This window comes from Haliotis asinina, chromosome 7, assembly GCF_037392515.1.
Source record: "Haliotis asinina isolate JCU_RB_2024 chromosome 7, JCU_Hal_asi_v2, whole genome shotgun sequence".
In the NCBI taxonomy this organism is placed as follows: domain Eukaryota; kingdom Metazoa; phylum Mollusca; class Gastropoda; order Lepetellida; family Haliotidae; genus Haliotis; species Haliotis asinina.
Window position 1 is genome coordinate 55,154,110 of NC_090286.1, and position 14,531 is coordinate 55,168,640.

A 14,531-nucleotide genomic window follows, 5' to 3' on the forward strand; every position below is an offset into this window, starting at 1 on the left:
TTTGTGCTGATGTGAGCAGCCTTAGTAGACATTGGCTTAAATTTTGACCCACCTATCCTCTGGGACGACAATGGGGTTCAACAGAGTGATGAACTGAATCCCAAGGGCATGTGTTTTCATCCTTTGAAAGTTTTCGATTGTTTGAATAATACTTAAATAGGAAATTGACAGATTTAGTGCAGTATATACTCTTTTACTTCTTCACATAAAATAAGGAAAGCTGCCATTTTTGTTTTTCCACGATTGATTTCAGCGATCACAAGTAGGTCATTAGCAACTTGATCTTAGCTTCATGATTGACTTGGGTAAGAGCAGCCAGTGGAACGGTATGCCGATCATAACGTCATGCTAAGATTGGGATTTTAAGGGTTTACAATTGGCATAGGGCTAAGATTAGTGGAACAGGACACTGATCTTTAGCACTTTCCTCCTTTAACGCCCCGGCAGGATGTCCTGTTCCATGGGAACGCCTGTTTTCTCCATTAGAACAACAAAGCGCACCCTTCCTGCCACGAGCGATGTACTTCTTGTCTCCCGCTCTTTGGACCCAAGAGGACTTGTTGGAATAACACTGAGAAGTCTGTGTGAGGACAGCAGTCAAACTGTGGATCGACTTCATCATCATTACTTCCCTGGAGTCCTCAGTCACGGATTTAGTGATGTTCTTGATTCTGGCTTTGGATGCTGACCGGGGAGCTCAATATAAATGTTTAGAAAAGCTGTCACCCCAAGATGATGCTGATAATAAACCTTGCCAGTGTAGATTCACTCCTGCAGATGTAGAGGTTAAATGCTCCGAAATGAAATGTTGATCCTTCTTCCGAGTGATGCCTGGAGAGAGGATCATCCTTTCATCTTCATTCTCCGATTGACTGAATTTAGAGATGAGAGCCTCGTTGATAGCCCTGGAACAGGTGAGTCCAAAGATGGAAAGCTGTGTATTTGCCGTACAGTTGAGCCAGTCACTTACCCTCCACTTTATAGGATCTGTTGCGAGTCTCACAGATTAACTTATATGACTTGTCTACTTCAGGCGATTTCAAAAGGGCTACCATGTGATGTAATGGGAATCGATGAGTGCTGATGGCCAGAATGTGTTGTTGCTGATATTCAGTTGCTGTTTGAAAGGCCGTAGACAAGTTTCCGGGATGGCAGAAATGTCCCTGTCGATGACCTCATTACACATCTTATAGGTGTCAGCTTCATCCAATCCGTTCGTGATACAAGAGGTGATCTCTGTGTCTGAGAAGAGGGCTTCCTCTAGTGCATTCGCGAGTGGGAGCCGATGTCCATGCAGCGTCATCATGGTCTTCGTGACTATATGTATCCCTGGAATGACTAACATTCTGTGAATGCCTTCGCTCAGGTCTTTGAGAATCTGTATCCGATGAAAACGACGAACGGTGACATCAGTCGGAAACATGGATACACAGTTGATGGCAATGGTTTTTGCAAACGGGAACGTGCATACGATGCCCCCTCTTCATCTGGATGACCTAATGCAGTCGGTGAACCCTCACGAATGGCGACTATAGTTGTAGCTGCTGATTGGTGCAATTTCTCCAAGGAAGGAGAGAGTGACAAGCATGGCTGGACATGTCAGCCTATTGGTGGGAAAGGGAGGCTTCCGGTGGGTGAGTGTACTGTACATCCGCCTCAATTAGAAGGGAACTTCAAGGGATTTCAAGTGTTCAACTTTCTTGGCATAGAGGGAGGAGATAAGCGTAATAAGCATGAGTCAGGATAAGGAAAAATTATAAGTTATTATCACTGCAGTTTACTGTATACAACTGAGACACAAAAATCCCATTGTTACATCTAGCAGATCACTGTAAATGTCTTTACTACAACAACGGTTTAGTGATTACACTTTCAGTTCCTATTTGGGAAATCACCCAACATTTGGCACATAGCTGAGACCTAACACTGACATCAAACAAATCCCCTCATGATCGTTTAAGTAATATATCCCAGCACTCACTGCACGATCCTCAAGGACACCCAGGTTGATTTTGAGAGTGCCACCAATGTCTTCCACGTCATCTAGGTTGAAGCTGGTCGAGAAAGACCACTGACTTGATAAGAGGATCTGATTCTCTGGGATAGGCAGTTCTCCATAGTTGTGGATCACAAACACTCCTGAGAAGTCAAAAGGTGCTATCTTATACCGGCCTAGAGAATTAGATGTGACACAATGTGCTTTCTTTGTTGGTCGTTCCTGCCTATAGGGTGAGTATCTCACGATGCCATCAGTGGTGTTCTTCTTACCCATATCGACCAGTAAGGTGGGCTTGTCGCATTCTGGAAGACAGAGACATTGAGCTTGCTGACTCTAGTAATATCCTGAAATGCTAAAACTGATCTTGATTTTCTCACATATCACAATGTTTTTCTGTCCAAATTAATAAATAAATGTACCCATGTGAAGTTATTGTTGTAATACTGTACAAATGGTAGCATGCAGTTATGATTCATAGATATCAAACTACAGGGCAAATTTCTTGCTCTCTACGTAATTCAGCATAAATGGTATACAGCAGTTCTCTTACTGGCATTCTAATCACTCACCATAAGTAAGAAAATGAAGATTAAATGACAATGCTTTCACTAAAGGCAGTGCTGGGTTACGAATGAACTTGATGTAAGTTGGCTCCACAATAGGAGGTGATGTCACTGGGTAGATGCATGTTTTGTTGGTGATGCTGCAATTGATGGTGACGGATGTGTTGGAAGGTACCACCTCGTCAGAGACCATGAAACTGAATGGGCATGGTGAAATGGCTTGAGTCGTATTGCCTTCCGTCGTCTCACAGCCACTGATCTGTATGTCATAGAACACTGTGAAGTCTGGTGCTCTGTACCTGGAAGAGAGTAGGTGAAGATAACTAAACCCTTATTCATATTTCTTGAATACTGAGCACTGTTTCCCTGAATATACATGTAATGACATCTATGTTAAAGCTTGGGAGGTATGCCCAACATACTGTACTTGGACATAATGATCTGGAAAATCAACAAGCCCAGAGATAATCCAGTCATACAGTGCACTGATAAAAGTACTCACCTGTAAATCCTTTCCCTCACCTGACCAAAAAGGGATGAAGGTATCTACTTGCAAAGGCTCTCCCTCAGCTGACCATAAACTGATTAAGGTATCTACTTGTAAAATCTCTCCATCGTCAGACTATAATCCGATGATGGTACCTACTTGTAAATTCTCTCCCGGTCATGGTTGAGGTGAATCTTGTGACTTTTCTCCATGGATAGGTCCCAGACATCCTCCAACACCTTAGTCACAGTGATTACAGACAGGCTGTAGGTACAGTCTTTGGTTAAACCCTGCAGACACACAAACATTAGATCTATAAATCAGTATAATACCTCGATGAACGGAAGTGGGGAACCAGAGCATCCCCATCAATACAAGAACTTGCTGGTAATATGAGGGGCCTGTAACGTATTGACATGCTGCACAGTCTGTTTGACTCAAACGCAGACCAATGAATTGCAGTCTAACTGGAAAACTAATAAACATAAAATGCTTGATGAAACACTGATCATAATAAAAACATTAGACCAACTCTGTGAGGTTTTTGCATAATTTAAGTCCTAAAAACAAAAACAAAACTGTTTAACAAACTCTCATTAAAATATTTACACAGTTCACTATTTGTTACGAGAAAGGAGTGTAGAGAAAGAGACAGCCAGGTGTTCGAGAAGCACATGCACAAGAGCCGACAAACTTATTGATTCATTAACCTGTGTTGTGCAGTCTTCGTCTTTTCTCGCACATATGACTGCAAGAACTTTATTGAGTTTGTCTGATGTCTTGATTATGATTAGTGTTACATTGAGTATAATATATTATGTTTTTTTTCAGGTTAGATTGCAATTTATTGGTCCAATTTTATCTGTAACCTGATCTGCATCAGACAATCCAGCAACAGATGTCTCATTCATTGATTTGTTCCACTGGGAAAAAATACATACTTATATACAAGATACACATACAGAGCAGATATGCTACCAAACCTGACCACCTGATCCATTTTCATTCCTCTAAGAATCACCAGTGGTCATATATGTTGCTAGATTCCTCAACTCCAAATTCCACTGAATTCTTTGATACTTCAAAGGCATTTAGAACTTGGCATAGTAATACATGACAATTTTATGGATAGCAACTTCTTGGGTTTATTTTCACGTTTCGGGCTTATCCTAGCCCCCTCATCATGTTGAGCTGAACTGAACAGTAAGGCTAACTGTTAACTCTGCCCATGACCTCACAATGCTTATGATGTCACAATGCTATGACAACATGACACCAGTAGCTAACAGGAATGCTATGACAAGAAACTAGAATTAGTAGTGAATGGTTACAACTAACATGACTCATAGAGTGAATACATCTTATTTTGTATATATAGTAGTGTTGGTGGATTATTATTATGACAGATCATTATTATACCAAATTGTAAGTATAGCATGTAAAGTAATACTATTAATAGTACATGGAAGTTATTGTTCATCCATGGGTGCCCTTGTCGGTCTCTTTATTACGATTGTTTGGTGATGCACCAGGCACTAGGGAGGAAAACCCCTAGATCTCTATTGATCTCTGGTACTTATCTTCTAATGAAGATTGACTCAAGAAGTTTTCTTTTCCGCCAATTATTGATGTTGGATGCCAAGATTTGAGAGTGTTGCCAGTTGATAGAGTGATTTTGATTTTTAACAATGTGTTCTGAGAGTGCAGATTAAAGGTCAGATTTTTCAACTGACGTTTTGTGTTCTTTTAGTCTAATGTTGAAAGGCCGGCAAGTTTCTCCAATGTAGCTGCTTCCAAATGGGAGAGGTGGCAGCAACCAGAATGAGTTCAATACCAGAGGATGTATATACAAAATCTCTTGTGATTATGAGTCATATTAGTTGTAACCATTCACTACTAATTCTAGTATGTTGTCATAGCATTCCTGTTAGCTACTGGTGTCATGTTGTCATAGCATTGTGACGTCATAAGCATTGTGAGGTCATGGGCAGAGTTAACAGTTAGCCTTACTGTTCAGTTCAGTTCAGCTCAACCTGATGAGGGGGCTAGGATAAGCCCCGAAACGTTGTGAAAATAAACCCAAGAAGTTGCTATCAATAAAATTGTCATGTATCACTGAATTCTGGACAGATGGTAAATATTTCATTAAAGATATTCAGTCATAGGATAACAGGAATGAGGCAGAAACATCAAATGATCAATGACTTCTCAAACTGACAATAACATGTACATACTAGCAAACAAAGATAAGTTGGGCCAGCACAGAAAACGCATTTATGAGAAGTAGATGCAGCATGTCAGTGAGCAAGCTCATTTGTTTTGTGAAAGGGTGAACAGATGCAGGCTAGTGCATGTGCAGTGCATGCTGGTGTCATTGATTCTGCACGTAGCAGCACACGTTTGATTATAAGCCACTCACATGGTCAGTGTAGCAAGTCAGTAATAACTGGACTATACTTGATCCAAACAACCTGGTGCTGTTTCACTCACAATGACAAGTGCCAGTGGACAGTACTCATGTCAGGTCAGTGCTCAACCTATTATGTACTTATTTGCCATTAACTAAGTTCCAGTGCTGCACAAGATAACCATGGGACTTCCTGAACATGGTAAACATGGGACCTCCAAACACTTCTTAATTTTGAACAATTTGACATTATCAGTAATCATTTAATTTGCACACTGACCCTCTGCCTGATCTCATCTGAGCTGTATTCCTTCATGATGGCTCCAGCATACCACTTCCCAGGCATGGGGTAGGGAAGTGTGGCTTCCACTGATGTGTTGGATGATGGCACCACATACTCCTGTGCCTGTCTCTGGTGGAGATGGAAATGGTCCGGGAACGTCTCATTGTTTGGACTGATCACTGGATACCTGCCCCGCTGAAGGTATCTGTGAAAGATGGATGTTTTCAAAGAACTACAGAATGTTACTCTGCTTAATCCGATAGAGTACGGATAATAGAAGTGAAATGTGGAAGATTCCATCAGAGTATTCTGTGTAACACAAACATTACACACACACCAAGCACTTATTACAACATAGTTTTCCTAAATACATTTAAGAAAGATCAATAGTCAAAGATTTCAAGATATCTGTCATATACGCTGTTTGGGATAGTATGCTGTCGATGTGAGCTGGCATAGAGGGGTAATGGTGTGACAATGATTGATACGCATCACTGCACCGATCCATGGGCTCCCGATACAGTGAATCAATACAAAGTGTTACACTGTCGCATATTGATACACTATGATACATCGATGTTTAACTTTGAATATTGCCAAATTGTGATATCTGTTAAAAAAAGACTTACTTTTGTTTAATGATAAAAATATATGCTTACTTATTTTCCGTTCATAAGTAAACATTTTCTCAGAAATTCTGGCATCAAGAACTGTTCTAAACAGGGACAATATTAACATTCACAAAGTCTATTTATAAACTTGATAATCTTGTTTCAGACTGAACTTTAAACAATGCTTGAATCTAACAAAATACTTTAAAATAGTTTTGTTTTGATCTTAAGGTGTTCTATAGTTGGTGTTATAATTAAGATTTTAGTATTGTGATATGAATGATATCGCCACCCTTACATCACATCACAGTTTCAGTGAATAATACTATGGCAATACATTGTCATGACTACAATCTTAGTATCATCATATATAGTATCACAGGTTCAGTGCTAATAACAGCACTAAATAGGTGCCTAACACTGAGAGTCTTGAATCCCAAATGGGGCTGAAATGAAGTCACAGCTGATTACTTACACCTTGACCTTTCTAACAGTGCATTTTTCATCTGAAGCAAATGCTCTAAATGTCCAGAAAACCTCCTCCGTCTCTTGTGGAATAGTTATTGTGATCAAGGACACATCCTGGTAGGAGGTGTACTGAGTGACAGGAGCCTCCACAGTCCACTGAACCTCAGCTATATAATAACCATCTGAAACGCAATGTTGATAATACATGTCTTGTGTAATAAAAGTCCATATGATAAACATCATGATATATCATTGCTTTTAATGTGATGGCTTTCAACATCTTCAAGCTCCATACATCAATGCAAGGCCATCTCTTTCTACATATTGTTGCTGAACAATCTGAATAAACTTCTGATTGTATAGCAATATTTCTGGAACACTAATAGGTGGGAGTCGTTTGGCACTTCACCATGAACTGGTTTGTAAAGCTAGTTCATTGTGTGAATCCTTGCCATACCGTTGACTGAGTGATCTGACATCCATGTTCTTTGACATTCAGGATCAGTGACCTGATCAGACAGGAAGTTTTCAAGCCCTGTCTACAGAAATACTGTTTAAAGATGTATCAATTCTGAATTCTGCACAGCTTATAGGTTTCATAATCTGACATCAACACAACAAACAACCATGAATAAAAGTTGAGAGCATTCGGATCTTAGCATCAGTAATATCATGTGTTTCTTGCATTAGAGAAGTTGATGGGGCAGTGGGGTAGCCTAGTGGGGTAGTTACTTGCTGAAGACCCAGGTTTGATTCCCCACATGGACACAATGTCTGAAATTTTTCTGGTGTACAACACCGTGATATTGTTGGAATATTGCTAAAAGCAGTGTAACACTAAACTCAGTCACAAAATCTGACATCAGATAATCAGATTCTGATTACAGCGTTCAGTGAGCAACTAGTCAGATGGATACTAGGCGCTATATAAGTGAATTATCATCATTACCATCCATAAATTTTCAACCTTAATGTGTATCACTTCTAAATGCCATATGAAAATTTTAACCATCACTAAACACACAGCTGTGGCTATTGTGCTGTTATATATTCTTTTAGCAACACTTCCACCCAGAGATAGGAAAGTCAGAGGTTTGATCCTTGGTGGCGTCATACCAAAACAGGTTAAAATATGGTATTTGTTGGTCCCTGCCTGTCGGGTAAGTGTTTCTAGCTTAATTTAACAAAGCTCATATACACGCAAATGCCCTTTCTGAAGCTTGAACGCAAAAGCACAAGAAGCAGATTAAATGTCTTGTATATTTCAAAACAATTTGCTCATTCTGTTTCACTAACAGTTTGCATAAAGGGGAACCTTGATTCTGAATAACTTTCCTCCATTACAGATATCAGGAAAACTATCTGGACACAAATTCATTTTATCCAAACGCAAAGTGTGTCAAGTGAAACAATTACTGCATTGCATGGGAACCTGCAGTGAGACTAGAGAGTGGTATCAATCATGATAACATTGCCACAAACAATGTTGATATATTTTAGGGGTGAAATGGTACACTCTCACCACAGTGCGGTACATACTGTGGTACAAGGTCTTTAGTTCGGTCAGTTTCGGTTTAGTAAATGATCATAATGAAGAACACTGACAACAAGAGCCCAACTAAACCTTATATTAAATATTGTTTGACAACATGGAAAAACATGTTTAACAACATTTTGTGGTGGCATGTTGTCCTGTGCACAAAGCTCAGGTCACGAATCAGTTGAAGTTAAGCACCATCGAGCTTGGACAGTCCTTGAATGGGTGACCATGTTTGGCAGTTTGACTCCTGAGAGTTTCTAGGACTTCAGTCCTGCCCCACAGTGAACCTTAGGCAAGTGAGTTTGTTCAAAATTGCCTCCGTTCACACAACTGAAAATGGGTACCCGGTGGAATAAGTCATGTAACCATTAACCTTCTAGCGCCTAACAGGCAGTTTGGGTAAATCAGGGTAATAACCAGATCGTTTGGGCACTTCGAGCATGCATTGTGCATGGAGTAATGCGCATGATAAATGGACTATTATTTTAGTATTATTATTAAAAACTTAACCATAATCTTTGCCATTTTGAACGAACAAAATTGTCTGTAGATAAAGTATACTAATTAAATTAAATAAATCGACTAAACACATAAGAACTGGAAAACAAATGGCAAGTGATCCTTCGAGCAATCATTGGTATTGTTCATAACAGCATGCATTCCAGATCTCATTCAGGTCGACAACAGTTTTGCTGAATGATCACATCTAAGAATAACACCTAATTTCAGGTCAAGTCATCATATTCTTAGCTGATCAGTTGCTGAAACATAATGAGGTGTTATATGATGTGCATCAAGTAGGTTGTTTTGTCATTTTAGTATGAATGAATTGTTACCGCTGATAAAGTTCTTTAATTGATTGGATTACAAAATGACACTGATTAGAACTGCAGAATAAAACATTGATTATTCAGTATATTGAACTGTAATTACAGTTGCATAAGAACTTATTCGGTCTAAATTTTAACGAGCATTTAAATCTCAGACATGTATGAATTGGAATAGTTGCAATACTAATTTCGATATTCTGAGATAGATTTACTGGGAACATATGGGAGGTAAGTTTTGCCACTTCATGTGATAAAATTTATCTCTCAATATAATGTATTCTCAGTAAATCCAGAGTTTATGCTCTAATTGATACTTATTCATAAAACATATGGTAGTAAGAAAATTGGGAACTTAGTTTTCTTATGCATCAGATCATTTTTTCATTCATTCTAAAATCTAATGTATTCTACCAGTCACATTTGGATAAACCAAGTGGGAATTTTATGCCTACAATATTGCAAATGATATGTTTACATGATGTATGCAGTTACAGAAGGTATGACATGATTGGACAAATAATGTTATTTGAAGTAAGTGAAAAAGGAACCTCAGTACCGATGTCTTGCTGACTTGTAGATCTAATACTAATAATGACCTCTAGATGACATTCAAGGCCATTCAAAACTTACTTCCACAAAAATGGCAGTCTTATTCAAACATACTCTCAGTACTTTTTGTTACACTCCACTACTGTGTCTTAACACACCCTCGTAGGAGGATGCGTCAGGTAACCTTTGAGCAACCTATGGCCGTCCAATCAAATGCGAGAAGGCCGAACGGATTTAACCAATCTGACAACGGCTACTGTTTAGGGTTTGGCAGGACTTAAAAAATTCGCTGGTCACTAACACTGATCCCTCAATTTATGAAAATGCCCATAATATACAGGTATTTGACAATATATATGCTTTAGGCTTTTTGACGACATTAGCAATTAATTTCCGCAAGAAAACATCCTTGAATATTGAAAAAATGCTATTTTCAGCGAGTGTTTACTCACTGTTGACAGTATTGTAGCATGCTCCATGTGCATCACCAGATAGCAATCATATGGCAGATAGCAATCGGATTTGTTCAGGTACAAACCTTTCCGAGGTAAAAGTTCAAAAGTTATGTACAAATGTCCACTTTCGTGGTTTGGTAAGCTGTGTTCTAATTGGTCAGACTCAAAGGTAACATAAGTATCATAACCACCCCACCCAAACAGGGCAGAAGAAAATATGAAACCTAAAAAATGGTAAAGATAGTTTGTTATTACAAAGGCAGTGGCTGAAGTATTATGCTCTACATTGTGAAATTGGGAAAGAGTTCCGCCTGTAACCCACACTTGAATATTAGGATTATTTTGATGGTTTTGGGTTTAAGGTTAGGTATAACGGTTAGATTTAAGGTTTGGTGTAGGTTAATGCTTTAATAAAATACGCAGAACAATATTCTTAAGCACAGAATGATTTTTAAAAATACAGGTGTTACAGGTGGAAATGTTTCCGCGAAACTGGTTGGGACATGGGGATTCCCCACGCACAGCATGGGGATTAGCCCAGACATGGTCGCTTTCACTTTCCATTACATACGGCATAAACGGTTATAAAACACACAGTAAAGAGCCATCAATCGCAGTTGATCTTATATAGAATGACAATATACACACCCGCGACTGTTTATAACAGGACACAATCATAATCATAATGGTGATATTAGCACATGACCGAAGTTCATAATCAAGTAACTTTATATGATATGTTACTGTCGACTGTTACTAAAGCTTACCTCCCCGAGACACCGCTTCGCAGAGGATTAGAAGAACGACGGCAATCAGAACAGTCAATCTGTTACGTTTCAGATGTCTGCTTCCGTCTTGGTCGTCATGATTAAAGCCCATATTTTTCTCATTTCCTCATCTTTACCAGTCTTACAGTCCACCTTGTGACGTCATACATAAACTTCCGGGAGCAAGCTCCATCCCTGTGCGTGTTATCATTGTTACCTCCGGCATAGACAGGGCCAAAAATTGGCTATCGCTGTGAAGAGCTTCATTTTGAACCACGAAGGGAGGTAACTACCATACAAATACTCGAGAGCCAAGTCAAGACATCGCCGTATAGGACTGCATCTCTGCTCTCGACTACCATACAAACTGTTGTTCATGCCACAATTTTTCTTTGATGTCAAACCTTCCACTAGTTCCAGGATGCAGGTGTGCACCTGTGCCGCGAGAATGCGGAATTAACCGGGGTAGTCTATATATCATTTCTTGCCCCAAATGAAAAGTACATTTCATGCAAATAAAGTTTAGTTGGATAACAAAACATGTCAGTACCACCAGGGAAACAGAGGTATTTAAATTGGCACTGATGCAGAGTGAATAATGTTTCTCGCAAACGGTCTAATTACGAAACCAAACTGCAAATTGGTCAGCGCCCGCTCCCTCGACCGTGACGGACACAGGGACTGGGCACCTGTCCATATTAGCAGAATGTCTTCGCTTAAACAGTCAGGAGGCCGGATGCCCATCATATGCCATTATTTAAAAATATTCATGGTATTCCTCGTCTGATTGTAACAAAATATCCCACCAGTGTATTTTTTTCGGATGCTTGGATGGTATAGTGACTGATCCAATTTGATCCTATTTCGGTGTTTTTAACCTCAATATTTAAGAATGAAGATTTTTATGGATATCAACTTCTTTATGAGAGAACACAACGTTTCGGAGTTAATGCTTACTCCTTCATCAGGTGATTGAGAAAGGGATACAGAGGTGTATTTATGTGTACAGGTGTATATGTATACTAGCTTTCGTTAACTCATTCCACTTGTTACTTTGTTATTGTTTTACCTGTACATATAAATACACCTCTGTATCCCTTTCTCAATCACCTGATGAAGGAGTAAGCATTAACTCCGAAACGTTGTGTTCTCTCATAAAGAAGTTGATATCCATAAAAATCTTCATTCTTATGTATTTTCACTTCTAAATGACATTCAAAGACTCAATATTTAAACATGTTATGTGAAAATATGATGTCTACAGGCACGTAGCAAGCCATTTGTTTCAGTCCGAAAGATTGCAAAGCTTTATATTTAGGTAGTTTTGAGTGTTGGTTCAGCTGTCATAGCAAATATCATACGTAAATTTTGGTAGCTATGGTGGCTACCCAGGTTTATTATTTATGATAATAAAAATACACAGTTGATTTATTTGAATTCGTAAACTAAAAACGATGACTTTGCCTGTGGTAGAGAAATCTTAAAATCTTCTTACGTAAAAACCCCCAAGTTATTACACCTATTTACCAAAGTACACAGCAAATGCATATATGTAGTCCTTATGTAACGAAGTTTCGTTAGTATCCTCAAAACAGTTTCGGCCCATAAGTAATTTCAGGATGCATGCGACACAGAGATTACATCTTCCTTGCTGTAAATCGCGTTTGATGGTGTAAACCTACACATGTTATTTGTCATCATTCTCTGGATGGTCATTTAATGAATTTATAACAGGTATAATTAGTAGTAACGCCACTCAGGTTACTCAACAAAGGTTCCCATTTGGCATTTCTCCTGTCTGGAGTAAATACTCAACAGTATAAATTAAGGCCTGTAATGCAAATGTATTGTATGTTATGTAATATGTGCATGTAAGTGAAGCAAGAGGGTTTATCAGCTGAGTTACAAAAACAAACATCGATCAAAGGATGAACTGATAACACACTGATTGATTAATTACTTTTATCTTCTACAGCGGATTTGTCAGAAGGCAGTGTGTATAGATGTACTAATCTATACTGACTACATCCTGTCGTAAAGTGCGAGTGTAAAAAAACATCCTCCTTTCAAAGAATTAACCACCATTGCGTTGATTGATTGATTGCTCATTGTTGGTAAATTACTTAGAATGGCGGACATGCCAGGTGTGCTATCTTGGGTGACCAATGAGAGGTTTATCGGGTTTTCACCAACGTGAAAGACGTGAAACGATGTGTTACTTTTTCGCAAATTAAACTGTTGTAAGACACACGACACAGAGCAAGATTATTTACCAGTTGCAGATGAATGGAATAATGTTCTTTTATGTGGATATTGATGGATACATTCCTGAACAAGGTAGTAGCCTGACATTGTTGCTATAAAATTAGTATGTTTTACATTTATTAGTTGTATTTTGTTTTGATTTATTTGTTGTAGCATTCAGCAGAATCTATATGACAGAAAACACACACTAGATCGCGTATGTGTGTGAAATAGGATCCACATTGGCAATCTGTACAATGTATAAATGTTGCTATCATGTTAGAAATTTACTATTCTAAGTATAAGCAGACCGTGTGTTCTTTTATTAATTTTCAAAATCATACAGATATGACAATAAACTAATTAGGGTTATGAGACAAAATACAGAGACGTACATTGGCTTTGTTATTTTCCCGTCCTAATAGTTTTTTACCATTTCTACCACTGGCAGATGATTAACCTTCAAAGTGTTTCATTTGTTTTCATAATACATTTGTAATGAAGTAAAAATGACTTCACCTTAGTTGATCTGTCGATATTTAAACTCTCAATTGCGCATACGGACTGTGCAGCAGAGGTCACTAACCAGTCACGAATTCTGGGATATCACCCGGCTACTCACAGGAAAAAAACAATAACAAAAGTTTACACCAGTCCACGGAAATTGCTCCGCATCAGTGCCCCTTTAAGATTGAGCCCGGTGTATATTCTTAGTTTAAATTTTCAGAGATATCTGACAGGGACAATTAACATTCTGTCAATGTCCATGTCTTTCCCCACATACAATAAGATGTCTAAATCAATAACTAATGTAAACATTGTCTCAAAGTAGATTATTGAAAAAATCACACGTGTTCTAACAGGGTTAGTCTACAACCTGTTTAAGTCTCCCTGGTTTTAGTGATAGTTTTACATTCTTTTACATGATTGAGGAGGGATGGCCATTAGAGTTGTGACGTTACGCCCATGCCACAATATGATGCGTATCACGATACTGGTAGTCCAATACATACGATATGTATCACGATACTGGTAGTCCAATACATACGATACGATACGCATCACGATACTGGTAGTCCAATACATACGATACGTATCACGACACTGGTAGTCCAATACATACAATACGTATCACGACACTGGTAGTCCAATACATACGATACGTATCACGATACTGGTAGTCCAATACATACGATACGATACGTATCACGATACTGGTAGTCCAATACAATACATACGATACGTATCACGATACTGGTAGTCCAATACATACGATACGTATCACGACACTGGTAGTCCAATACATACGATACGTATCACGATACTGG

At 38.7% G+C, this 14,531-nt stretch overlaps 1 protein-coding gene across 3 annotated transcripts in view; it reads right to left on the reverse strand.

Annotated features, from left to right (window-relative positions):
• Nucleotides 1–11,101, reverse strand: part of LOC137291891 (post-GPI attachment to proteins factor 6-like) — a 30,682-nt gene extending 19,581 nt beyond the window's left edge. For all 3 annotated transcript variants that reach the window (XM_067823439.1, XM_067823441.1, XM_067823440.1), the window contains exons 1-6: nt 10,960–11,101; nt 6,826–7,000; nt 5,737–5,944; nt 3,209–3,339; nt 2,569–2,861; nt 1,982–2,301 (exon numbers count right to left, since the gene is read on the reverse strand). In XM_067823439.1, the coding sequence (XP_067679540.1) occupies nt 1,982–2,301; nt 2,569–2,861; nt 3,209–3,339; nt 5,737–5,944; nt 6,826–7,000; nt 10,960–11,071 (1,239 nt within the window). In that variant the 5' untranslated portion in view covers nt 11,072–11,101. The remainder of the gene's footprint in view (nt 1–1,981; nt 2,302–2,568; nt 2,862–3,208; nt 3,340–5,736; nt 5,945–6,825; nt 7,001–10,959) is intronic.
• Nucleotides 11,102–14,531: the final 3,430 nt, after the last annotated feature.